This window comes from Lagopus muta, chromosome 1 (assembly GCF_023343835.1).
Source record: "Lagopus muta isolate bLagMut1 chromosome 1, bLagMut1 primary, whole genome shotgun sequence".
NCBI classification, from domain to species: Eukaryota; Metazoa; Chordata; class Aves; order Galliformes; family Phasianidae; genus Lagopus; species Lagopus muta.
The window spans coordinates 184,442,473-184,469,344 of record NC_064433.1 but is presented as its reverse complement, the minus strand read 5'-3'; the positions used below and the strand labels follow the sequence as shown (position 1 = coordinate 184,469,344).

The window sequence follows — 26,872 nt, the reverse complement described above, 5'->3', positions numbered from 1 at the left end:
AGCGCGGCCACCTGCACTCGCTGCTGCCTCACAGCCCCCAGTGCGCAGCGGTACCCGCTCTCCCCTCTCCAGACCTCACCCCGGGCCCCCGCTCACGCTCTCGGCGGCCGCCGGGCGCCGTGGGCGTGCGTCAGGTGAAGCGCCCGCCCCCGGGCCGTGCCCAGCCCCCTCGGGGCTCCGCTTAGCCCCGCCCCGGGCCTTTCCCGGCGACCTCGGCAGGGAGCGGGAGGGGCAGCGCGTGCGGCGGGGCCGTTAAAAGCCTTCCCGCCCGCCTGCGCGTCCAGTCAGCGGGGCCGCCGCGCGGTCGGCGGGCGTCAGCGATGCTGGAGAATGGATCTCTGAGGAACTGCTGCGACCCGGGCGGGAGGGGTCACTTCGGCTCGGCGGAGCGGGAGGCGGCGGCTGGAGGCGCCCCGCGGCCCGCCTGGGTGGTGACGGCTCTCTCCAGCGTGCTGATCTTCACCACCGTGGTGGATATTTTAGGCAACCTGCTGGTCATCGTGTCCGTCTTCAAGAACCGCAAGCTCAGGAACTCAGGTAAGGCAGAAGTGGGAACCCGGAGCCGAGCGGGCGCCCTGCTCTGAGGGGAAGAGCCCGTCTGTGGGGCTCAGAAAGTCCTCTTCTGTCCCTGTGCGGACAGGGATGTGTGCGGGACCTCGGGCGCTCAGTGCGCTGCGGGTCCCTCCGGGCTGTGCTCTGCTCTAGCGAGTGCGGGTCATTGCGAGGCTCTTAAAGAGGTACTGCTCGCTCCTTGTGGAGCTGCTGCTGCTGGGGGGATCGATGTCACGTTTTAAACAGTGCTCGGAAGTACGGGGGGAAGAAGGAACTTGCCCGGAGCACTGAGGTGAGGCGTGTGGGAAGTGGAGCTCCGGCTCCGGACTGCCCGTTGGAGCTCGCCGCGGTCCTTCACGACGTTGTTGTTCTCTGCTCATGTGTCCTCCGACTAAAATAAAGTATTTTCCTTCTTTTTGAGTCATGTCTGTAGTTGTTTTCTTTTTTCCTTTATGTGCTGGGAAGTGGCTTTTTGTGCTTTGTGGAGCTTCTCATCTCTGCTGGGCAGGTTACACCTGCCTCCAACCACAACACTGCCAATCATACCCCTCGGGTTTCCCTTTTCCCCTCTGCCTTTTCTGTCAGATCCACGCACAGGGCTGTGACCCCGAGGTGCCCACAGCTCCCTGAGTAGGCTCTCTGAGGCATTCTGATACCAGGTCCTAGGAAAATGACCAAATGATCTCTTTCTGTGTTGTCTGCCCCGTGTTCTGGGCAGCAAAACCTTGCTTTGAGAGCTGTGAAGCCAGATGCACAACTGTATCATCTTGCATCTGTCCAACCTCATGCCTAACAGCTGCCTTACGAAGGGGAGGAGGAACTGGGTAACTGGGTGCTTGAATTTCCCGGCTTTTTTTTTTTTTTTTTTTTTTTTTTGTGTGTGTGTGTGTGGATCACAGTTCCTTCAGAATTCTACATGCAGTGTTTCAGCATCTCCTACTACCTGGAACAATGCACTCATTCACCCTTATTCTTAATTAAATAATGTTTAAAGATCATCATTGCAAAGGAACGAGACCTCTCCCAAGGGAAGAAATGGGGAAGGAGCAGCTATATGCACTGGGTTCAGCGTTTTGTATCAAACTGCGTGTTCTGGAGAACTGAATCATTATCGAGAGCAGCAGAGCAGCACCGAGGTGAGGACAGCGATGCCCGGTGCTGAACCGGGAAAGGGAGCACCGCCAGAGCTTCCCTTCCCCCGGTCCGTGCTCGAGGAGGCTGGCGATGGGACGTGGAGCCGATCCCATAAATCAACTCCCGGCCGAAAGGGGAGCAAGAGGGGAATTTCCTCCAGACTGCTTCCTTCACTCAATGACAGCAGAGGGAGGAGTTGGATGCTTGGAAGAATAAGCTTCAAGATGCTGATTAAAGTGCTCCATGTTGTCTGAAGGCTGATGAAATAAGACAGTCTTCTTATCTAATTAGAATATATACTAATTTATTTCCTTTTAGTGTCATCCTTGATGTGATATCACTGACCCTGTTTCATTGATTTCTTAATCTTTGATAAGTATCCTGAAGAACAGCAGGGAGTTCCTTCAGTGTAGTCTTCATAAAGTTAAATACCTTAAAATTGCCAGTCTCTATCTTTGCCATCAGGGAGGGATGTGTCTTGGGGATAAAGCTGAAAGGAGATAAGTTGATAAATGTTGTCAGAAAATTTTGTAAGTAGTGAGCAGAGGCAGGGAACAGTGCTGTTGGAGGAGTGGTGAAGAGAATGGGGAAGTTGTGGAGGACTGAGGCATTGCTCAGGAGCCCTCAGACAAGGAAAGATGTACCAGTGAGTGGACCTGGGGCTGCTCTTTTCTGAGCTGACTAGAAGCATGCCAGTAGTGGCAGGATGTGAGGATGTGTGGAAAAAATGGAATGGTGAGGGGAAAAAGACATGATGAATTAGTCTTGTCTCTCTATGACATTGCATATTACAACGTGAAACCAGTAGAAAACCCATGGGCAGCAGAAAAAAGGTCTAGATGACTGAAAGAAAAAGGAGTGATAGCACTGCGAATGCTTGATTCTCCCTTGAAGTAGCTAATGAGAGTGATTCTTCAGGAGGGGTGAGAGTAGGGATCTTTCAAATAAGCCACTGGTTTATAAGGAATAAATTAAGCAGCTCTAACCATTTATATAGTACAAATAGTAATGCTCTATTCAGAGAGCAAACCAAGGCTTTATCATATTTTCAGGACTTACCAATGCTGTTCCGTTGAGTGATTTACAAAGAAATCTGATTATTGCAAATGATTTAATTACACATCACTCTCCTGAAAGCTTGGTCAAAAGCAAATCTATTTTTCATGCTGATATATATATATGAGGCACAGAGTGGAGTGGAATGAAATGACCCATTAACCTTTAGGTTGGTGAGTGTTATGCTCAGCAGAAGAGAAATAGAGAATGGTTAGGACTGATGTTCTTAGAGTTTGCTCATTCACTCTTAAACAGTGGGAATGTTGCCAGCTGTACAATGGAAAGACTGTTTCATGGCACGCAGAATCTTCTTTCCTACATTTAGATTTGTTTTTGGAGGAGGGGGAGAATTTGTGCAGGCTCTTCCAAGTAGTGCATAGTATAATTGGTATGAATCAACACGCTTGTCTTCTTACATAACTGCACCCAGCCTTTTTGTGAGAGGCTGAGCAATTTCTGATCTCTAAAAGTGACTGAATTTACAGAAATTAATGCTTTTATAATTTCTAATTTTAGAGAGGAAGTAACTTAGTCCAACACACTAGAAAATGAAAGAAAACTTTGCATGTCAGAATGAAATAAATTAGCCTTTCTATTTGACACTGTGTGCTGAATTTTCAAAAGTGACTATTGATTTTGTCTTCATTTAAGTACGCCCAATTGGAGGCAGCTTTTAAAGCACTAAACTTCTGCAGTGCTAAAGTGCATGTATGCTAAATAGTCACTGCTGAGTGGTGAAGCATCCTGAGGGTGTATCCAGTCACTGAAAATCACTAGATGCTTTCAAGAGTTTTGGTACACTTTTGTGTAGGCATAGCTCTAACCACAACATTATAGCTGGAGTAAGAGCCCAGTGTGATAGAATTCAGAGGGGAGGAAAAGACAAGACGTCTCCTGTGGGAGGGAGATAGAGCAACCCATTTGTATTTCATTGGCCTTAAAACTGTGCAAAATCAGTGGGAAATGAGAATTAGACGCATTAACTCAAATATCATTTCAAATAGTAGTGAAGATTTTGAGACCCTTTTGGTTCAGAAGAAGACCTAATATTAACCTTGGTGTGCTGCCAAAGAATGCATTAGCAGAAAGTGATATTTCTAGTATGTTTTGTCAACGCACTTTAATCTCTTCCTTTACTACTTTCTTTTTTTATATATAACAACTAGCACAGCACAGTAAGATTGATACCCTTTCAAATCAAAACTCATGGTATTTTTCCCACGTGTGAACATAGCTGCACTTGCATGTTAATTAAATTCAATGAGTGAGTTTGTGTGTGTGGCTCTAGAGATGGACATGCTACTCATATGCATAGGCACTGGTACAAAGTAAAACATTCCTGCACATAGATTTGTAATTTTGGAACTCATCTTTCTACTAAATAAAAATATCCAGTAATATAATTAAGTTTTGCACTCTTTTTTTCCTTGCCATTTTCTTTTCTGTAGACCTCACATTTCTATCTGTGATATTGTTTTCCTCACTGTTACATGCTGTTTTCAATTATTCTTTATATCTTTGGATACAGCAGTTCAAGTTCCATGGGACAGAGGACAGCCATCTCCACAGGTGGAATTTATATCTTCTGATTTTAGAAGACTACAGTGGAGATACCCATTTCTGAGCTTCTTCCTTTGGGCTCCCTTTAGAACTTAAGAAGTAAACATTTTTGGGGTACAATTCAGCCAACTTATTTTTTGGCATCTACATTAGTTTGGCATGATTCAGACCACAAAAGTGTTTATTTCTCTCTAATTAAAAAAGAGAAAGAATCTGGAGGAACAACCTCAGCGTGGACATTAACCTTGTGGTAGGGTGAAATAAACATAAGAATTCAAAGTCATCATGTAATTCTTCTAGTAGCTTGCTCAGTTACGTTTTTAAATTTGTACCTTCTTCCTCACTGCCAGTCCGCCAAAAGTTCCCATTGATCCAAATAAGACTGATACAACTTCAATCTTTCCTGGGTCCTGAAACCACCTGGAAAAGTTGGCTTTGAATGTCAACACTGATGCTGAAAAGAATATATTTTGATGAGCAAAACATGGGTGCTTACTATTTTTGATTTCAGATAGGACACTGCCTAACAGAACATCTCTGCTCCTGACTTCTAGAACTCTGGATCTTAGCCCTGAAAATGTGAGTGTGTGTGGCCAGCAAGCCTTCATGTTCTCTCATATCCAAGACCTTTAGCCTTGAAGCTGCTTGGTACTGAGCAATTCATGGGGACATGATTTCAACATTCACAGAAGTTCATTGATCCCAACACTTTGTACAGCCTGGTCTGGTGGTTGGCAACTCTGCACATACCAGGGGGTTGAAACTAGACGAACATTGTCATCCCTTTCAACCCAGGTCATTCTGTGATTCTCAATATAATAATTCTGTAGTTCAAACTTCTTTTAAAATTTAAGTTTTTGCTTATTTGCTAATTTATAGTGTGTACAGTCATGGTATAAATGACTCTTCTTGGTACAGTAACTCACTAATACAACTCATCTTTTTCTTTTGTATGTTCAGTCCCTGCTGTTCCTTCAGCACCTGTTCTTGTGCCTCATACTATTATAATTCATTCACTTTCCACTCTTTCAGTCCTCAAGAAGAAACAGATCTTGACATTTCCCTGTATACAGGGAAATACAGGGAAATACAGGGAAATACAGGGTCTCAACTTTGCGTTGTCACAGCACATTATTTCTCTCTTGTGTTCTGTGACCTAATACTTCTGAATCAAAGTTATTCCAATGAAGGATATCTCTGATACAGTAGTTTTCTTTCATCTCTGTCCAGGCAATGGTAGTAGCAGACTGTGTGATACCATGGCAAATAGGCTCCCAAAGCTAGATCAGTGTAGAGCAACTTCCCAGGTACAGAAACTCTAGCTTTTATTAAGTAATTATGATCAGATTTGTACAGCCTCTTTATATTAGCTCATGTTGAATTTTATTCCATTTTCTTTTACTTGCATCTTTGTTTCTTCTTTCCTACCAAATGTTGCTTCTATAGTTTTTCCTGCAGTTGAGATCTAAAAGTGTAGAGATTTCTTGATCCGTTCTTCCTCTCCGGCTTACTCCCTGCCTTAATTTCAGGTGCCATGTTAGCACCTAGTCTGTGATAGACAGATGGATCTTCCAGAGGTGAACTGGTAGTATTTTATTTTTTGTCATTACTCCCTGACTAATTGTTAAAGTTATGGCAAAGTTCATGCAAAAGTTGCTGATCATGCAATAAAAATGGAACAGCAGTTGTACTGCCATCACAGTAAGGAAGGGGGAAGTGGGTACTAGAGGTGGGACCAGCACAGGTGCCAGGGAATCATGGCAAAGCTGCTCATCTGAGTGCAGCTCTTCCCTCCTGGGAAGAGTAGTCTTCCTGAGAGAAGAATGAGAGGCCACATTCAGCCCCTTCTTAAATATCCCATCTGTAAATTGAAAGAACTACCAGCTATTCTGTGAATATTTGCTTTTATCTCCCTGAAATATCCAGTGCAAACACACCCTCAAAGACAATTAAAAGGACCTCTCTCTGCAGCTGTGTATGCAAATTCCTATGTGTCTTAGCAGCATTCCCTTTATAGCCAGCTCTCTTCTGGACTCTGGATATGCTTTTCCTTCTCAATACTTGCTGATTGCATGAGGCATGACCTCTGCAGTAAAGCTCTATTCTTGGGTCAACCAGCAGAATCTCTTCAAGGATTCATGGTGCTCTTTGATACAATCAGCCAATGAGCTAGAAGATCAAATCTACTCACAGGGAGCCAGCACAGCTCATTTTAAAAGGCTGTAATGTTTTTAGCTACTCTTAGTAGACAGATATTTACCCAGTGGCTTAAACCATTCTGTTGAGGATACTATAGGAGACTGTTTTCAGCTCACTGAATCAGTGACAACCTATTCTCTGTTTCTAGAAGTAAATCCTACTCCTATTCCAACTCACACTTCATCTGAGTAACAGAATATGTTCAGGTATGCTCCAAATTTTAGCTTCTTATAAATTATCCTTTGCAAGCAAATACTGCTGTTAAATACACTGCCTTGTTCTCAAGAAAACATATGAGAATAACTACATTATGCTGGGCTAATAAAACTAAAACTGTTTTTTTTTTTTTTTTTTTTTTCCTTAGTGGAAAGAAAGAAAGAAAGATTATGGTAGTGCATTCTGAGCAGTAGCTCTGATCTTTAAATTTCCACATTAATATGGGCATGAAGTTGATTTCCAGCAAAAGCTGATGAAAGTATGTCTAAATTACTGTGGGTGCAACTTTGTTCTTCTTCTTAACTACTCCTGTAGATCTGATATATTGTTAACAATACTGGTAAACAGTGAGCTTTATCAGTCAGTGTTTTCCTGACCTGAGTACAGATCTTGACATAACAGGAGGTAACATTAGCCTGAACACATTCAATGAACAATGTTCTTGATTGCTAGAATCTATATTACTGGGATTCTCTTTTATATGTTATTAATTATGTATATATTTGATTATGTTTTTTAATGTACGCTGCTTAAATTATGTCTAGAGAAAAAACATTCTTCTCACAAAGTTACTCATTTTATTTGGCCACTGTTCATGGACTTTAACTGAATTTAACTTCAATTTTCAGTATTTAAGCACATATACGAAGACTATACCAATATTGCATCACTTCCACAAACATCATCTTCTTTCTGCCATTTCTGCCACATCTTTCACGTCACATCTGTCATTTGTTTTGTTAGGTTGTCAAATTTGCACAATGAGGGCAACAACAGCTGCCAGGAAATATCACATGCAACCCCTGGATTTGGCACGCTGACTAATAAGATAGGGAAAATATCTGCTTAATGCATCAACCTTGTAAATATAATTATGTTAACAAATTACAAGTTCAGAGCTAACATTAAAGGGGAAAATACATCCCTGCAGAAAAGACAGGAACCTATAAAGAAGGTTTGCTTATACACTGCCTGAAATTCTCAGCATCCTTTTGTACTAAAAGCAATTAATTTTTTCCAATTATCTCAGTATACACAACATTCAATTTGAGTTCAAATAATGAAAAAGACCTTACGTCAAATGGCTATCACCTAAGAATATTTTTTATCTAATCAGTCTAGGTATTTTTATTTCCTTCTGCCTCATAGCTTGGACTGTCTTTATTAGAGTAAAAATAATCTACTTTACTGAGTATTAACTGCATAATGAAAAACCTGTGGGTATATAACAGCTCACAGATCCTGGCCCTGGTGACGTTCACCAGCATTACAGTCTTTGGTACTCTTTTTTCCGATATTCTTAGAAGTAGACAATTTTATTCAGTTTTCCACTGACAAGGATTTAACTAATCCTGTAAACCATTTCTAAACACATGAAGGACAAGAAAGTAATTGGTAGTAACCAGATTGGATTTACAAGAAGCTAATTATGCTTATCCAATCCTGGTAGCCTTCTACAAATACATGATTAGCTTGATGGATCAGGTGAGAACAATAGCTGTTGTCTACCTTGACTTCATTTGGAATTTTGAAAGTCTCCCATAACACCCTCCTCAGACTACCTGACAAGGTAGGGCTTAGACAAGTGAACAATGAGCTAAATTGAAAACTGGTTGAATGACTGAGTCCAGAGGGTTGTGATCAGTTGCACAAAACTCAGCTGCATACAAGACACAAGTGGTGTCCTCCAGGGTTTTTTTGGGATCAACACTGTTTAATATCTTCATTAATGGCCTGGATGATGAGACTATACCCTCAGCAAGTTTACAGTTCAAGAAGATCATCAAAGTAGCATATGGAAAAGGGTTCTGCAGACTGGGTAAGTTGAACCTATCTTTGAATATCTAGATAAGGAGGGAAATTCTGACCCTGCTCAAGCCAATGGGAATTAATTTTCAAAACTCTTTTTGTTAGGATCTGGTGCTTCTTCCTGCTTTCTATGCAGCTGTTTCAACACTGTTCCCTGCCTCCCAGGTAAACTTTGTTGGCCCAAATTCTCTGTTTGGCTCAGACCATTATGTCTAGTCAGAGATTGTCCAGATTCTGCTGCCATATGGAATATGAAGACAGAATCTTAGTCAAAACAAAGAAACATACTCCCACCTGCTCTAATCTGACCAAGGAACTCTCTCTCTTTGTTAGTGACCATCTTTTTTCTACCTACTTGTTGGCAGATATAATTTTAAACACCCCCTGTTATATAGTAGTTCAAGTAGAATCCTCATCCATGTGCAAAATCAACACAGTCTTCCCCCTATTCCCTTGCAAAAAAAATAAATCTGCTGTATATCTCTGCCTTATTGGAACAAGTTGCCCGCAAGAGCCTGTTGAGTACCCAGTTGAAAATAGTCAAAATCCAACTGGACAGAGCTCTGAACAACATGCTGTTACTGACCCTTCTTTGGGGTGACTTGGACTAGATAATCTCCAGATATCTCTTCCAACTTCAATGATCCCGTTGTTATATTCCCATGTCTACCACCCTTCATTTAACTTGCTCACCAAATCACAATTCAGCCTGAAGTGAGCTTTTCCAGTCTTTTTGCGAGACTTACTGGTTCAGAGGGAAGAGCTAAATTTAGGAAATCATCATGACATATTTTGTTTAGATTAAGTTGAAACACAGACCAGACAATGCCTTGGCAGAGCATACATGATCACTTTCTTTGAAACACTTTATTTATTCATCTATTTAAATGTTGTTTACAAACCTATGAGTATCATTATAAGATGAATCATGCAAGTGTACTTTACTTTAAGACCTTGTTTCTAAAAGAAGCAGATGGCACAGACTGACAACAGCTTCTGAAGACATTCAGCTCCATACGCATGTGCAGTGATGAGGCCTTCTAAAAGCTAAGAACAAAAAGGGTAAGACTTTTCCTGACTGAAAGATTCATAATGGCTGTGCTCACCAAGTTGTCATCTACTTACTTCTTCCACAAAATAGGAAACAGGAAGGAAAAAACAGAGATTTAAAAATAAAAAATAAAAAAGGAAAAAAAAAGGCTATTAGGAAGGAATCCAGAGAATGTTACAAGCATTGGCAGCTTTTCAACCTGCACAATCTCAATATTGATGTTCCCAGGTGCCGTATTTACTGCATTGTATCAGGTACCATTTTAAATAATTGCAAGACTGTCTTTGGATCCCCAACATGTCTGGGAGGGATCCCTTACTGTATGGAGCAGCAAAACTGGTTTATATGTACATGTTTCACTGCTGCTCTTACTGGTTGTACATCTCCTATATGCTGAAAATCCTTCACTGGAAGTCCTGCGGAACAGTTTAACTCATGATGTCTTCATTTCCACAAGGAGAAATCCCAACATTTTTACTGATTAAAATGCCTTGTTCTGTTTAAAGGATTTACAAGACTTAACTAAAAAATGCACCTTATCATGGCTAACTAAATCTTGACTAAGTAGAGCTGCATATCTCCCTTAGTCAGCAATAATCTCTATTTTATTCATTTGAAATATCTGATGAATTGTCTAAGCAACTGTGACATTTTCAAATTATTTTAATTATATTTCAGATTAGTATTTTTATAGTATTTTCTTTTAAATTTAATTAATTCCCTAATGAATATTAGCCAAAAACATCAATCAGCTAGACAAAACTAATTTTTTTTTTTTCACATTACCTATACATGCATAATTCAAATTTCCGTCCTCCTTTTTAAAAGAAAGTAGAAGTTATCCTAAGAACTTGAGCAATTTTTGTTGCTTTAAGGGAGAGAGAAAAAAACATTTTTATGTTTACATGAATTTGATACAAATTCAGGCTAACATCAGTAGCAAAGCAGTTATTATGTGTTTACTGAGCCTAAGAGTTTTTGGGAAGGTAACAGAAGATGAAGCAGCCTTTCATAGAATTGTAGAATGGCTTGAGTCGGAAGGGACCTTAAAGACCATTCCTGCTGAGGGTAGAGACACCTCCCACTATCTCAGGATGCCCAGGGCCCCATCCAACCTGGCTTTGAATGCCACCAAGGATAAGGCCTCCACAACTTCTCTGGCAATACGTTCCAGTGCCTCCCGAGCTCATACAACACCTGCCAGAACAGAATTAAGTTTTGTCCAGAGTTTTCAGTAGTGCAATTCTCTTTCTTTGTTTCCATACACCAGCCCTTTATAGTTAATCTGAACAAAATTTTAATTTTAAGGGTTGTATATTTTTGTTTTTAACAAAGTAACAGTCTACAAAATGCTACATATTTTGCTTTTTGTATATGGAATGCAATAGAGCGTTGAGAGACTGAAAAAAAGAAGTATGTTATTAGCAAAAAGGTTATCTAGAAATTTACAGGATCCAACTAGATTGCACCCTTACTGTCCAACAACTTTTCATATTGGCCCCTTTTTCAGCAGCAAATGAGTTTTTATACTTGCAGCTTTTCCTATAGGTTTCCTATTCTCCCTCACTTGAAGCAATCAACAGATGTGATTACTTCAAGTGAGAAAAATTAAGCTGATGCTGTGTACTGATAGATACAGGAAACACATCTCCTTTAAAGTACTAGTGAAAAAACAACAGTATTTTGTTGTTATTCAGTGATTGTATTCAGCAATTGGAGGTTTTTAAGCTAATTCATCAGCCCACAGCACTCAGAATAAGTCTGTCCTCTGTCTGAAAACCTATGGTCACCCTTGGCAATTCTCTTGGTAACTATGGGGGCCTTTCTCTGACCACCCCAAACACAATATCTTTCAGTGTAAGGGCAGTGGTGTAACAGAACTTCACCACTATGCTTGCTGCATAGCACTATGCTTGCATTAATTGCGGGTAGATAGAAATGCAGAAGAAGGTTATTCACCCTTCAGACCTTCTGTATGGGAACTGCTGAGTCACCTGATTGATCACCTGAGGCGAGCCATGAGTCAGCCAGAGGAGCACAGGTGAAGGCAATTCTCCTGTGCTGCTGCAAGGGGTGGAGCCAGGCTCTACCCCTCCTAGACCTATTTAAGAGCTGGCTACCAGTGGGGAAGGATCTCTTGTGGAGATCTGCTCCACTGGAGTTTTGTAAGTGAGTCCAGGAGCTTACCCCTAGGGGTAAGCTTTCTATTTATTCTCCTTTTGTTATCATAATCTGCTTTGCCCAACTCTCTTGTTTATTTCATAATTATAACATCTTAATATTCATTGATTATACACCTTCTGTCAACAAAAATGGTCTGGTTGTCCAGAGCAGTGGCTGGTAAGAATCTGAGTGAAGACGGTGTACCATACCACCTCAGATCAGTACAGTACAGGAGATGTAGAGGAAGTTTTGCTTCCATCTAGTCTCACTGAAACTTAAAGACCTCTTCATAAAAACAGTTTTATTGGTACAGACCAAGGATGTAGGTAGCCTCATATTTTTTCTTTACCTGTAGATTTACTGATACTCATGGAAAAAAAAATGAAAACAGAACAAGCACATATATTTCCTGTGTTCTCTCTTTTTTGCTTTCAGCTCAGAGCATTTACTGAATCTCATGCGTCATCTTTTTAGTGAATTTCCACTTCAACTATTTTCTCAATCATTCATTTAAGGCAGGTAAACCTTTTTGCATATCCTCCTTGAATGAGAAGCTCTACAGGTTTATTGCCTGTTGCAGCAACCATCACTTTTGTCTGATTTGAATCCCATCGTCTTTGCTTAATAACTCTAGCTCGTCTATTGCCCCATCCCTCAATACCAGCACCCCAAATTGTGCCATTTTGGAGCAGTGTGCTGGACAGGCTCTCATTTTTTGCAAGGTATGCCTTACAGAGATGGCATTGTCCAGTACAGAATAGTAAGGCCCATGAACCTTGCATTTTCTTCCAAAGTAGTTTTCTGGGGAGATCTCTGCATCTGTCTATCTTAATTTCAGATCTTTTAAATCAAAATATTTTGTTGTTTTAAGACAGACTTATGAGGAGCACTTTACAATATAAGTGATAACCTGCGTGTTCTGTTTCAGGGTGAAATTCTTGACCACAACCTAGAGACACACATGAGCTTAGACACACAGAGAAACCCAAGAAGACCAGAAGGGCTGGTGAGTAGGGCATTCTGCTGGGACTCTGAGAGACATAGGCTCAAATCCTTTTACAGATAAAAGGTCTTCTACCATGTCACTGCCCCAACTACTAGGCAACAGCAGATTCTCTAGAAAAGACCGTCATGCATCTTCAACTTCCCCTTTTCTCTTGGAAAAACTCATAGTACCAGGAAAGTTCATTAAGTCTCAGAAATTATCAGAAACTCTAAAAATACTTATAAGCCCATAAACATGCTATCTGAGTAGCCACCAGACTTTACTTTGGAAGAAGGAGCCACTTGCTTTTGCCTTCTGCGGTTAGACGGTGCGATTTAGTCTCTCGTTTGGCAAGTGCACTAGGTGGCAATAGAGAGTCACCATCGTCTGTGTTCAGCATGAATACTTTCACCAGAGGAAACCACGGTTTAGCTCCATTATAAATCTAGAGGTAACAAATCTGAAGGCTTTACAAAGTTCTTAACAGCACAGCATTAAAAACGTTTTTTTGAACCTGGGATTCATGACAACAAACTTAAAACAGATACCAACTATTCCATGTTTAACAAAACAAAAAAACCTGAAGCTTTGCTCGCTAAGGTATACGCATATCAAGCTGCCAAGCACACCAAAGTCACAATCTCAAAAGCTATTAAAAAACAGCCCTTTTCAGCAACACTGTGTTGAATGGATGTCCGGGGGAAGTTCTTTAGTTTGAGAGTGGTGAGGTGCTGGAACAGGCTGATCGGAGAGGTTGTGGATGGGGCCCTGGGCCACCTGGTTTAGTACCAGATCTGGAGGTTGGTGGCCCTGCCTGTGGTAGAAGGGATGGAACTTGACACCTGAGACCCACAGCCTAAAATTCATCTCCTAAAAATGTAGCTTCCAGCTTCAACTCTTTGTTATAGGCCAGAAGACCAGGATCTGTCCCAGTCCAGCATTCTGCTAGTCACTAAGCTACAGTCTCAAGCTCCCTTTTACATTCTGAGCTTCTAGTCCTGTGAATTCTGTACTTTGCATTGGAGTTTAAGAAAGGGATGTGCAAAGCATTCTCCACTAAAATATCTCGAAGTGAGGTATTTATCATTTTTTTTCTTAAAATGAGGTATGTTTCTCCTCCTCTTCTGCATAATTTCATGGTGCTTTCATTCAGAAAATGGATGAGTAGGGTTTAAGCCCTCTTTAGTCTGTACTCCAGACTTTGAAAACTGACAGGAACTGAGACTTCTGATTTTCAAGGGTGTCTAGGCCTGAATTTCTTCTGAACAGAAAGCTCTCTCAAAGCCAACAGAGAGCTTCACGAGAAAAGGATAACTCCTACAGTAAATATTCCCTTTGTGCTCTGTGTATAGTACTTCCAGTGACAGTAGATAATTTCCTTTAAACCTAGCACAGAATAACTCAAATTCACCAAACTCACCAAATATTTTGTACAATTTCATAGAACATACATTCCTAAAAAGAAATAATCTGAATGTTTAATAGGCCAAAAATTCAGCATCAATTCATCATTTACAGTACTTTTTTTTTTTTTTTTTCTCAGTGTCTCCAAATACCTCCTTTCTGTCCCTTTCCATTACATCTGTCTTCTATATATCCCAGAAGTGTCTGAAACAAAACAGCAAAGGAGTTTGTCACTGCTTTTCAACAGCTATATTCAGTGAAAACCAAAATCCATCTGGCACTCTCTTGGAGCATTATGTGAAACCTTCTGTTAGTAACACATTGCTGAACGTTAGATTACATTAGTATGCTTTATCAAAGAATACCCGAGGTTCTTGCTTGTAGTGTCACAGGGAATCCAAATGCAAAAGACTTAATTCTGTGCTTCACCTGCTACTAGTGTCCACTTCTGCTGGCTTCATTCCCACTGACACTGAGTGGATTTACATCCAAATTGGGCTGCCAGGACATGTTCAGTTCAGTGGATGAAGATCTGTCTGGATGGCTGGGCCCAAAGGCTTTCAATTGGTTGCTGTTCACCTGTGGAGTTCCCCAGGCCTCAAGTTTTATTTTACATTTTTTTGTCAGTGGTATGGATGAGGGGAATGAAGTGCACCCTTGTTAAGCTTGTGGATGATACCTCATTACTCGAGAGTGTTGATCTGCTTGAGGGTAGGAAGATTTTGGAGAGGGATATGTATAAGCTGTAGCCATGGGCTGTATCCAGTTGTGTAGTATTCAACAAGGCTAAATGTCAGGTGCTGCACTTGCATCACAACCACACTGTGCAGAACTATAGGCTCAGGGCAGAGTGGCTGGAAAGTTGCCTGGCAGAACAGGACCTCATGCTGTTCAGATGGATGAACGTAAGCCAGCATTGTGCCCAGGTGGCTAAAGAGGCCAATAGCAGTCTGGTCTGCATCAGAAATAGCGTGGCCGAAAGGACAGGATCGCATACTCTACACTCACAAGACTGCACTTCAAGTGCTGTGATGAGTTTTGGTCCCTTCACTACAAAAAGAATTGGAATTGCTGAAATGCATTCAGAGAAGACTAATGTAGCTGGTGAGGGAACTAGAAAACAAAAGTTATAAGGAGCAGCTGAGGGAAGCGCGATTGTTTAGGCTGGAGAAGAGAAGGCTGAGGGGATGCCTCATTGCTCCCTGCCTGAACCTACCTGAAGGAGGTTGCAGTGAAGAGGGAGGTTGCAGTGAAGAGGGTGGTGGTCTCTTCTCTCAAGTGACAATTATAGGATGCAAGGAAATGGTGTCAAGTTGTGCTAGGAGGGTTTAGACTGGATATTTAGAAAAATTTCTTAATGGAAAGGGTGATAAGGCATTGGAACAGGTTTCCCAGGAAGGTGGGTATTCCCTGGAAACTTTAAGAGATGTGGATGTGGAACTAAGGGGCATAGTTTAGTGATGGGACTTGGTAGGGCAGGCTCATTGTTGGACTTGAACTTGAATGTCTTTTCTAACTTGAATTATTCTATGATTCCATGATTTATTTCTTCCTAATGGATTGTGAGAAAAAATAGAGTGGACACAGGTGCTTTTAATCAGATTAAAAGGATCTCTATTTAAACCAACAGTGAAAAACTGCAGGAGCTTAAATACTTAAGTAATAATAATAATAATAATCAAAGAATCATGAAGCAAAGAAAAAAAAAAAGAAGACAGTGAGGAATATGAGACATCTACATGCTGTTAATATACTCCAGTTTTATTTGCTTGGCACTGACCATGTGATTCTCCCACTTCTGTGGTTTCTTATGTCCCAAATCAGCACCTGGCAGTCCAAGGTTATTACATAGCTGCAGTATCCCATGAACAACAGAGAATGAAATCGTGCACAGTTAACACTCAATTCCACTTCCATTTTTCTACAGCTGGGAGAAGCATCAGCCTTTCTCCAGGAGCAGGTAATACCTCCCTGCCTGCTCTTTGAGCCGGATAAGCTGGGACACTCTGGAAATAGAAACAAAAACCTATGCAATCCTAAATTCTGGCTACCTACCTGGTACCAGTTCTTCAGTCTCCCCACAGTCGTGTTTTACTTTCCACATTAAAAAGCAAACTTTGGGAGGACTTGTCTCCTATTTTTCTGCCCTCAACCCGACCCTGAAACGAGCTGAAAGAAGTATAGAAATTACAACTCTCTGGGAAATTCTGATTGGTCAGAAAAAGGTAGGTATCACTGGCAGCATCGAGAACCAGCAATCAAGGCCAGAACATCCATTTAAAAGCCACAATCTGGACATTCAGCAGAAGTTCTGACTATCTCATTTATACAATCCTTCCAGAAAATGTGCCAAAATAAATGGATTTTCTGTTAGGATTATCAGCTAAAGATATAGCAAAGACCCACATTTAACAAAAAAGCTCCAGGTGTGGTAACAGCTACACAGTTCCATCACAGTAGTCATCTGTTTTGCAAAAATCCTGAACTCTGAATGGGAAAACTTATACCTCACACTTTAATTCAGCACTCTGAATGGTGTTTAGAAGAATCTGTGGCTTATGATTGGCCTGAGCAGTTTGGTCCTTAGTTTTAGTCTCAGAGCTATTCTCATAAATTTGTGAGTGGAGACATAGACTCATGAAGTCATTTTTATACCAGTTTATTCTTAGTTGAGTATGTTTCTGTTTTATCTGATCCAGACCTTGAAACTCCTCCTCTGGAGCTCAGAAATGATTTAGACTTGGACCTAAAAAGATGCACTACAGAAGTTCCACGCAAGAAAGTTGTGTAGTTTTTATTACAAATCACTAATTGTGAACAAGTGGAGTTTGAGAAGGGACTATTTTCAGTATTTCACAATCTTATTAATAAGAGCTTTTTATTTATTATATCTCTAATGGTCTGGTTAATAGATCCTTTAAATCTATGGCAATTCTCCCATTTACTTCATTGTTCATTATAAAGGCCTAACTGGCAGATAAATTATACAAACATAATTTAAATAAAAGGAATAACATTAACATAAAAATTATATTTGATTTCTATTTCTGGTAGACAGAAACAAAAATTTTAAGTTGTCAGATTTCATACTGAGCTTAATATTAGGATTTTTATCAGGAAGGGGCGACTTCACATCTGAGGAGGGATGTCGCATGCATATCACTTGCAGAAATATCACTTGCAGAAATTTGAAGCTGTGATTGAGACAGTAAAACATACTTACCCCCTTTAATGTGTTACAATAATGAACTAAAGGGTTAGACTCACCTTGAGTATTTTGTGACCATTTTAAAAATCCGAGGAAATAAAAGTGCTGTATGTGCTTTTATGTTTAATGTTTATATGTAAGTAACTTACAGAATGAATGAAACCACACATCCCTGAATTGATACCTTTGACTTGATGGCTGTCTAGAAACTGAGCACAGAATCTGTTTTTATATGTCTATCACAAAAAAAAAGCCATCTGAAGCCTTCCTGAACTTTATTTTTAAGGTTATTTTGAATACAGAGCAAGTGTCTGGCAAACGAACTATTTTTCTATGTAGTCATCACTATTAGCTATGCATTTTTGCCAGAGATGAACAAGAGCCTGCCTGCTGCTCTCACAAAAATCAACATGGCCACCTGGAACATAGCTTGTCTTTCATGTCACTGTTGCCACTGCTGAAATGCACCACCCACCACTTCACTGTGCTCACATCCACTGTTTGGGTCTCCAGAAATGTTCAGCATGCATCAATGAATGTCAATGGGTGCCTTTTTTTCCACAGGGAAAATTCAATTAAACACCTTTACTTCTTATGTACTTCCACGTCAGATGCCATTTTGTCAGATTGCTCCTCTGCTGCAATGTGTTGAATGGCAACGAAATGTAATGGAATGTTGGTGGGAAGGGTCAGCCTCTACTGCCATACCACCAACATCCACCTCTGACATTGTGAGCCAACGTAATAAAATAGGAAGCATTACTTTCAGAGCACTCCTTGTGTGTTCCACATGAAGACAAAATGAAGTAAGAAATCTGCAAGGGTAATTCTAAATTTTCCATAGAGGTCTGAATATGAAACTGGAAAGATAGAAGAAATATCCATAGTCATTAATTCTTGGTATTTCAAAAAATCTGCCACGAGGTTATTCGCTATTCATTCACCATCTGCCATGCCTGTCTTTTCTGCTTATATTGTTGCTAAACTGTTTCCTAGTTTGACAGGAGCAGAGAAAGAGGCATTGTGGCATTTGTACACCCTGATGAACAGAACATCAGTGGATTATTCGATTAGGGTATTTAGAAATTAAAGAGGATTACAAACCATCCAGACAGATTAGCTATCAAAATTTAAAACAGTACAGATATGTAACTTTTTGAGTCCTTGGCAAGATGTTTGATGTCTGGTAGGTATTTTCTGTAACTGAGTGGTCTTTCCATTCCAGTGAGCAAATGCGCTTCTTATAAATGAATATAATCTTCAATCTCATGAAATTGAAATCTACTGGCTTATCTATTGGGTAAATTATCAAGACAATCATTACAACTAGAGGAGCTTTCTGTGGTTTCTGTTTTGTCAGATAGCCCAAAGTTTCCCCTTTGATTACTCTGTGAATGTTGTTAAGGTCATTCAAAATGCTGTTTCTTAGTTGTATCAAGGAACACTTACTTTCTCAAAGCACTTAAAAAGCATCTAAGAACTTTGATTTTCCGAAATTTTGATTGCATACTTTTTTATGAATTAGAGGAGTTTCTTTCTATTTTTTGTAGGTTATTAAATTGCAGTCATATAATATTAAACTTCATTCTACAGTCAGCCACATAAAAGACAAAAACTTTGGATCTTACTTTGTGGCACACAGTGATAACACCCAAACCTTTGAACAGCCATAACAGTAAAAACTGCTTGAGGCCTTTAGAGATAATGTACTGTCTTTCTTCTACATCGTGAAATGGTATGTTATCTTTTTGACAGATTCATTGCTAACTGTCCTTATTCAATACAGGTGAAATTTTCAAGAATTTGTAAACTACATATGCAGTTTTGATATTCACTTGCCAAATATACCTTCCAGTAAATTTCCAAAAATGATTGAAGGAGCTCAGTGCTCAGTTGATTTTAACCAAATAATTACATTTTAAGTATAAGCTGATGCTAGGAGGCCCAAGAGACTGGATTTTGGCACACATCCTCATGAAAACATAAATGTTTTCTAACTTTCTCCTAAGTATGAGGAAAAATGATTAGAGAAATTCTTGTTGTGGTGTAAACACATTCTGATAAAGATGCCCTTCTTCCTTTTTCAGTCTTCTCTTTTATCACAGTTTACCTAGAAGAGACCTTCAAAGTTCCTTCATTCTTCCTGTGCTCCAACCAGGACCAGTAGACCAGTACTGACAAATGTTTATTTACTTTTTTCTTACTATCTCCAACGTCAGGCACAAAGCAAGATGTTCAGCACCTCCTTCCTCATGCCATTAACATCTTTATATCTAGTCTGAAGCTTTCCTGTTGTAACTAAAGCGTTTTTTGTGTTCAACACAAACCTGGGAAAGGATTATATCCTTCCTGACCCACTTACCTGAAGATTGTTACCAACTACCCTTCAATCTTCTCCCTAATTTATTTATTCTTTTTTCACAGATCATAAAGCTAATAAATATTCTTTAGGATAGCTCTAATCGGGGTTTACCAAGTCAGCTATCCATAGCTGTGAAAATACTTGTGTAAATTACATAAAGTGTACATAAAGAGTGAAAGAAAGGATGCTAAACTTATTACAAGAAAACATCCAAAATAAGTTGTCCACCTGTTCTTGAGATGAGCCAAGTTTCTGTGGCTATGCATTTGTAATTCTATTCAATGTTAAGTTCCCTAGCTGGTGTGAGCAAATTCTGATGCTCATGGCCTTTTCTTAAAATAGATGAAAGAATTCCCCATTCCTTTGTTCTAATTAAGAAAGGTAGACTTGCAGGAGCAGGTGGAGAAAACAGTGTACAAGTGAAATTCTGCAATTTTTTAAAAAGTAGTCCTACAAGGTTCTACGTTTTCTGTCCCCCAACTAATGGCATCCCTATTCATAGCAGTATTTCTGTGTTTAAAATTAAATGTTTTGAGAACTACTTTGCTAGATGAGGATAAAAAATCTCAGAATTTTTAAGATGAATCAGCTAATTGTTCTTTTCAAAAAATAGTTATACCCACACAATTTTAACAGGTGTTATGTCTTTTGCGCTTCAGTGCAACCAAGAATCTAAAGTTCATAACTCTCTTGGCAAGTCTCTATAGAATTATTTCATAAAAATCAGGGGAGCCACTACTTGTCATTGTAAGGCTCTCATTTTTCATGAATATCACAGAATCACAGAATTGTAGGGGTTGGAAGGGACCTCCAGAGATCATCGAGTCCAACCCCCCTGCCAAAGCAGGTTCCCTACACCAGGTCGCACAGGTAATAGTTTATAGTAATATAGTTAATAGTAATATAGTAATAGTTTATAGTAATATAGTTTAATACATCACAGTTTTATTATAGTTTTCTTATGTACAACATTTTGAAATGTCATCGTTTAAAGACAGCACATTTTGAGCATATCACTAAAATTTCTTTGAACATAATCAGAACAAAAGGCCTAGAGGCTTCTTCCATACATGTAAATGCTTTCTTTCTCTTGCAATTGCACCTTTTTACTATGTGCAGATAATTAAATATACCTTTTGACAGAAAGTAGTGAAGGCAGTTCACTCTTCCTTAGTCAGTGCAGTGACAAAATAACTGCAGTACAGCTATTCATGCAGAAAATTTCTGTTAGTCAATTGTGTATCCATTCAGATTACGTATAAAACAGCACATCCTTCTAATTCCAGTAGACATTGTTTTTATATGTCCTTCCCCTTGATAAATTTCAAGCCAGTTAGTATTCTACTCATAGATTAGAGTGACGTAATAGCCTGCCTACCTAGTGCAATTTAGACTTTTTTCTTTCCTTTTATTCTTGTTCTCCAGCTGTGGAGCTAGCTATACTGAAACAACTCAGCACAAGCTTATGTAATGTCTTGCTATGGTTATTAAAGTACAAAATGGAAAGGAGGGTATAATACATTCACCAGCAATTTGAAACATCATGTTGCTGCAGCTATTTCTATGGTGGCCTTAGCTGAATGATAGAATTATTTACCCTACAGACCCTAACAATATTATATACCTGCTGCTTGCCAACATCACCAATACTTTAATGTTGCAGATATCCAAAGTAAGATGGTTCATTTTCTTCATGTTCACAACTATGCTTGCTTTCAAACTTATGTCTATATGTCTCTCTTTTTCCTCAGGTAATGCATTTGTGGTGAGCCTGGCTTTGGCTGATCTTGTGGTGGCCTTGTATCCATACCCACTGGTGCTCTTAGCTATTTTCCACAATGGATGGACTTTGGGTGAAATGCACTGTAAAGTGAGTGGCTTTGTGATGGGACTAAGTGTAATAGGCTCTATTTTCAACATCACTGCAATTGCAATTAATCGATATTGCTATATATGTCATAGCTTTGCCTATGACAAAGTGTATAGCTGTTGGAACACAATGCTCTATGTCTCCTTAATCTGGGTATTAACAGTAATTGCAACTGTGCCCAATTTTTTTGTCGGCTCCTTGAAGTATGATCCACGCATCTATTCATGCACATTTGTTCAGACTGCAAGCTCCTACTATACAATTGCAGTTGTGGTAATTCATTTCATTGTCCCTATCACTGTCGTGAGCTTCTGCTACCTTCGAATTTGGGTCTTAGTGCTTCAAGTTAGAAGACGAGTCAAGTCAGAAACAAAGCCAAGACTGAAACCAAGTGACTTCAGAAACTTTCTTACCATGTTTGTGGTTTTTGTGATTTTTGCCTTTTGCTGGGCGCCTCTAAACTTCATAGGACTGGCTGTAGCCATCAATCCTTCAGAAATGGCACCAAAAGTTCCTGAATGGTTATTCATTGTAAGCTACTTCATGGCCTATTTCAACAGCTGCCTTAATGCAATAATATATGGACTTCTTAACCAGAATTTTCGGAACGAATACAAACGTATTTTAATGTCACTGTGGATGCCAAGGCTTTTCTTCCAGGACACATCCAAAGGAGGAACTGATGGACAGAAAAGCAAGCCCTCTCCTGCTTTAAACAACAATGACCAAATAAAAACTGATACCTTGTAAAGGGGTGATGGTTAATGCAAAAGTTTGTTACAGAAAACTCCAATGATAGAGCTGCAATGTTCTGGTCATTCTTGCTGACTCTGGGGGACCTTCCACTTGGATGGTACATTGTGACTGGAATACTGTCTTCTTGGTAAAGCACATTGCTCATAATTCATAATTTATACAAGATATCATTGAAAATACATTTCAAAATTTAAGCAGCAGATGAGCACAAACTATTTTGTTTATGAGAGTTGAATTCAACTTCAAGGCACATGAGGCACTTTTTTATTCCTGTAGGAACCTGGCATGCTTTATTCAAGGTCAGGATTTGGTTCTCACAAGATTCAGCAAGGGTACTGGTCTATGGGCACAGCAGCTCATCAAGGCTCCAGAGTGATATTTTATGTTCAATGATACAGAGCCAAAATCTCATCAGTGGTGCCCAGAGCAAATACAAGAGGCGATGGGCACACACTGGAACACAGGAGGTTTGCTCCAAACACCAGGATGAACTTCTGTGCTGCGCAGACAATGGAGCACTGGCACAGGTTTCCCACAGAGGCTGTGGGGTCTCTTCCTTGGAGATTTTCCAGAGCTGCTTGGAGATGTTCCTGGGCATCCTGCCCAGTGTGTCCCTGCTTGAGATGTGGTTGCATCAGATGGACCTAGAGGTCCTTTTCCACTTCCACCATTCTGTGATTCTAAGAGAAGGTGCATCAGATACTCTGTTTTCCATACATAAGGCAAATATCAGATTTCTGTGCAAATACTGGTGGCAGTAGGAGTGTCTATGAATCACACTTATAAATTGGAAAGAAGAGCATAGGTGTGAAAGTAAATATTAATATCAAAGCCTTTCCTGACCCGTTTCTTCTTACATGCATACGCTGTATTTCTCTATTTCATGATAATGTAATATAATATATTTTTTTTCTTACATATGTACTTCAGGTAAAATTCTTTCTTTTAGAGAAAATTGAATTTCCATTGTGCTCCATTTATTTACCTCAAAATATACAACTAAAGTAACTTGATGCACTTTAACATAATTGCCACATTTTCAACAGGCTGGAAATTGTGGCGTATGTCCTGTAGTAATCTGGAATAGCAATTGGACACCAGGCATGATAGCTCAGATTGCTTCAAGTCACAGTAGACACTAGTGAGTGACTGAATGAAAAAACCCTTTTAACTGTAATGGCAGCTGAGATACTTGCCTCATATGTAGACATCTAGTCTTGAATAAAATCCACCTTTGTTGTTTAATCTAATGTAAGCTTCAACCTTCCCTATGCAGAGAATATCTATCAGCAGAGATAGGATCCCTTTAATCTTTGATAATCATGCATCCAAAGATGTGATGAATTGCTCCAAGGTGGTGCTGGTCTCATTGACTGTGGAATATTTATTTACTAGTTCAAACTAGTAAAGTTTGGGTAGTTATATCAGGATTTATTGTGCCTAATTTGGGATTTCTCCTGCGTAGCTGTTGGTACACATTCAAGTTTCTAAATTCCCACTGCAGTCCATGGAGGTCTAGGAAATAGTTCATTTTATCTTGGAATAGCTTTCCTTATTGGTCAGAGGAACTGACTGACAGACCTCACAATGTCTTCATTGATTGTAACTGAGATCAGGTAGCTCATATGTAAACACAGTTCAGTCAAAGATAGGTAATCTCAATCCCAACATTAGTGTAGCTACAGTTCATATTTATACAGTTCATATAATGAAATTATGATTTTGAACTTTCTTTCCACTCAGCTCAAATTTATACCGGGTTTCACCTTTTTTGGGTAACAGTGACCGTACAGGTCGGGTTATAGAGTGCATTATACCTCGCATCATTGCAGTCACTTACACAGTGTGATTTGCATTATCTCAAAATCAGATTTGGGGTCTTTGTGCATGCACACAATGAATAAAGTTATCATTAGTTCTGAAATGCACATTACTCTTAGTAGCACTCACAGAGGAGAAGCAAGAAGCCAATCAGTTTTTATTTCGATTTCAGGTATTAAAATAGGAAAGAAGGCTGCTGTCACACTCCAGTTTGTGTGAACAATATTCTGTTGTAGTTAATTTGTGCAACAAATGCACTGCTAGCAAAGATGTAAAGATCTTAAACAAAGTCATTTTTTTACACATACAGAAAAACTTCAATGAAGCATCATATTTTAATTGTTTTACTTGCTTGCCATGTAAGTTGCGGCAACATAACAAATGTGACCATTCTTCTAGTTTCATTCATGTTAACCAGCTAATTCCTGATGATTTCTGAAGCACATTATTCTAGGCCTCGTACACTAGTAGCCTGATGAACACTGAAAAGTCTGAACAGATACGTGAGAGATGTAAATATTTTCTCTACATTACAGATCTATGGGTTTACTTAATTCACTACCAGTAGCAGTTAAACAATTGGGACCTATGATTATTTTACAGGTAAATTCAGAATCTTCACAACTAAATCTAAATCTAAATCTAAACAACTTTAGCCTGGTCATAAAAATGGCTAAAAGTATCAGTCACTAAAATGTAGGTTCTTTGAACACAGTTTTGTAAGTCTGGCAGTTATGATTTTTGTATGTACTGTTTTTGCTTATAACCTCCAGATTACTGTCCTGAAGAAAGAACTAATATACCTGATATACCTATATAATATAAAATAATATACTTAATATACATGAAACTTGTCCCAGAGGACATAAGAAGTTTCAAGAGTCTTAAAAACTTGTAGGAACGGACATCAAGTTTTCTTCATTGACAATGTGGCTTTTTCTGACTTCTCTGAATACTCAAAATTTGTTGTCTGACTTGCACATAAATTAGTCTTAGAAGTGATCAGTCTTGTTTTATCGCTTATAACTTAAATCAAAATAGTCCAAAATTTTTATCAAATTCCTAATATTGTTTTAGCTCAGTGAAACATCTTAACCAATTGCTTAACCACAGAACTGAGCAGCTATCATTCTGCATATTCATAGGAAGCAAATCTGAAGTCTTTGTGGAGTTATTTTACAATTTATCACTGTACATTAAAAATGAAAGATCACTTTCAAGAGTGCCTACTTCCTCAACTATCCTAAAAGAAGCTTATGCTAATAATCATTGAGTCATAGAATGGCTTGAGTTGGAAGAGGCATTAACGCCAATCCAGTTCCAATCTCTGCCATGGGATGGTTGTCCTCCAACTGTTCAGGCTGTCTTGTACCCTATCCAGCTTGGTCTTGGACACTTCCAGGAATGGTGTACCACAGCTTCTCTGGGCAGCCTGTGCCAGTGCCTCACTGCACTCAGTAAAGAACTTCTTCCTAATGCCTAACATAAGTCTCCCCTCTTTGACATTAAAACCTTTCCCCCTTGTCCTATCACATCTGCTTGTGTAAAAAGATTTCTCTTCTGTTTATAATCTCTGTTTAAATACTCAAAGGCCACAGTGAAGTCTCCCTGAAGCTTCCTCTTTGCCGGGCTTAACAAGCCCATCTCCATTATCCTTTCTTCATAAGAGAGGTGCTCCAGCCCCCTGAGCAGTTTCTTGGCTTCCTCTGGGTCCTTTCCAAAAGCTCCACATCTTTCCTATGTTGGGAACCCCAGACCTGGATGCACAAAGACAGAGCAGAGGGGGACAATCACCTCCTGCAACATACTGGCCATCTCTCTTTTGATGTAGCCCAGGTTACTGTGGCCTTCCAGGCTGCTAGATCATGCTATTGGCTCGTGTCCAGCTTGTCATCCACAGGAACTCCCAAATCCATCTCCACAGGGCTGTTCTCAGTGTGTTCTTCTTTCAATCTGCACTCACATCTGGGATTGCCTTGACCCAAATGCAACATCTTGCAGTTGGCCTTGTTGAACCTCATTCGGTTCTTGTGAGAGCACTTTTCAAGTGTGTTCAGCTCCCTTTCTATGGCATCCCTTCTTCTGTCATATCAACTGCATCATACAACTCAGTGTCATCTGCAGACTTGCTGAGGGTGCACTTGATCCCATCATCTATGTCCATTGATAAAGATGCTGAAGAGCACTGGTTCCAAGACTGATCCCTGGAGGACGCTATTCATCACTGCTGTCCACCTGAATATAGAGCTGTTGACAACAATCTTCTGGTTGCTATTACCCAACCAATTCTTTATCCACTGAATAGTCCACCAATCAAATTAATCTCTCTCTAACTTAGGGAAAAGGACAGTACATTGTTCAGAGAAGGACGTGTTTCCATATTTAATATTTTGTCAGAAGTGATAGGAATTCACTGAAACAATACTTATTATTAGTGGATTCTACTACCAGGACTTTTCCTGAATGGGACCCTGCTCTGCATGGTGTCCACAAAATAAATTGAGATATTTAACGTGCCAGACACTGCTACTGAATGAGTCCTGACATGTGAACAGTATTTCATGTCTGTTAAAGTAAGCTTTTGTACCAGGCATTACTCCACAGAATTGAATTTGATTTAATCTGAAAATCAATCCAGTGCATAAAATTTAAATTAAAGTAGATGGATACCGAAACCTCTATAGGTGGCAGTGTTTTATTTTTCTCTATAGCAGTGTATCCACTTA

The 26,872-nt window shown here is 39.7% G+C and overlaps 1 protein-coding gene across 2 annotated transcripts; it reads left to right on the top strand.

The window, feature by feature from the left end:
- Positions 1-297: 297 nt before the first annotated feature.
- Positions 298-26,107, top strand: MTNR1B (melatonin receptor 1B). Of its 2 annotated transcripts, XM_048949263.1 has the most exons (3): positions 298-537; positions 21,451-21,499; positions 21,733-21,901. In XM_048949263.1, exons 1-3 carry the CDS (start codon positions 321-323, stop codon positions 21,776-21,778), a joined length of 312 nt encoding a protein of 103 aa, XP_048805220.1. In that variant the 5' UTR covers positions 298-320; the 3' UTR covers positions 21,779-21,901. The 2 variants fall into 2 exon arrangements, with proteins under 2 accessions (XP_048805220.1, XP_048805210.1); XM_048949253.1 differs by having other exon boundaries at positions 21,451-26,107.
- The last annotated feature ends 765 nt before the right edge of the window (positions 26,108-26,872 follow it).

What these genes read in the sequence shown, in the direction of transcription:
- MTNR1B (XM_048949253.1), top strand. Translation starts at nt 321, where the DNA reads ATGCTGGAGAATGGATCTCTGAGGAACTGCTGCGACCCGGGCGGGAGG. An exon ending in CCGCAAGCTCAGGAACTCAG is followed by an intron (nt 538 to 21,450) that starts GTAAGGCAGAAG and finishes CTTTTTCCTCAG; the next exon opens with GTAATGCATTTGTGGTGAGC.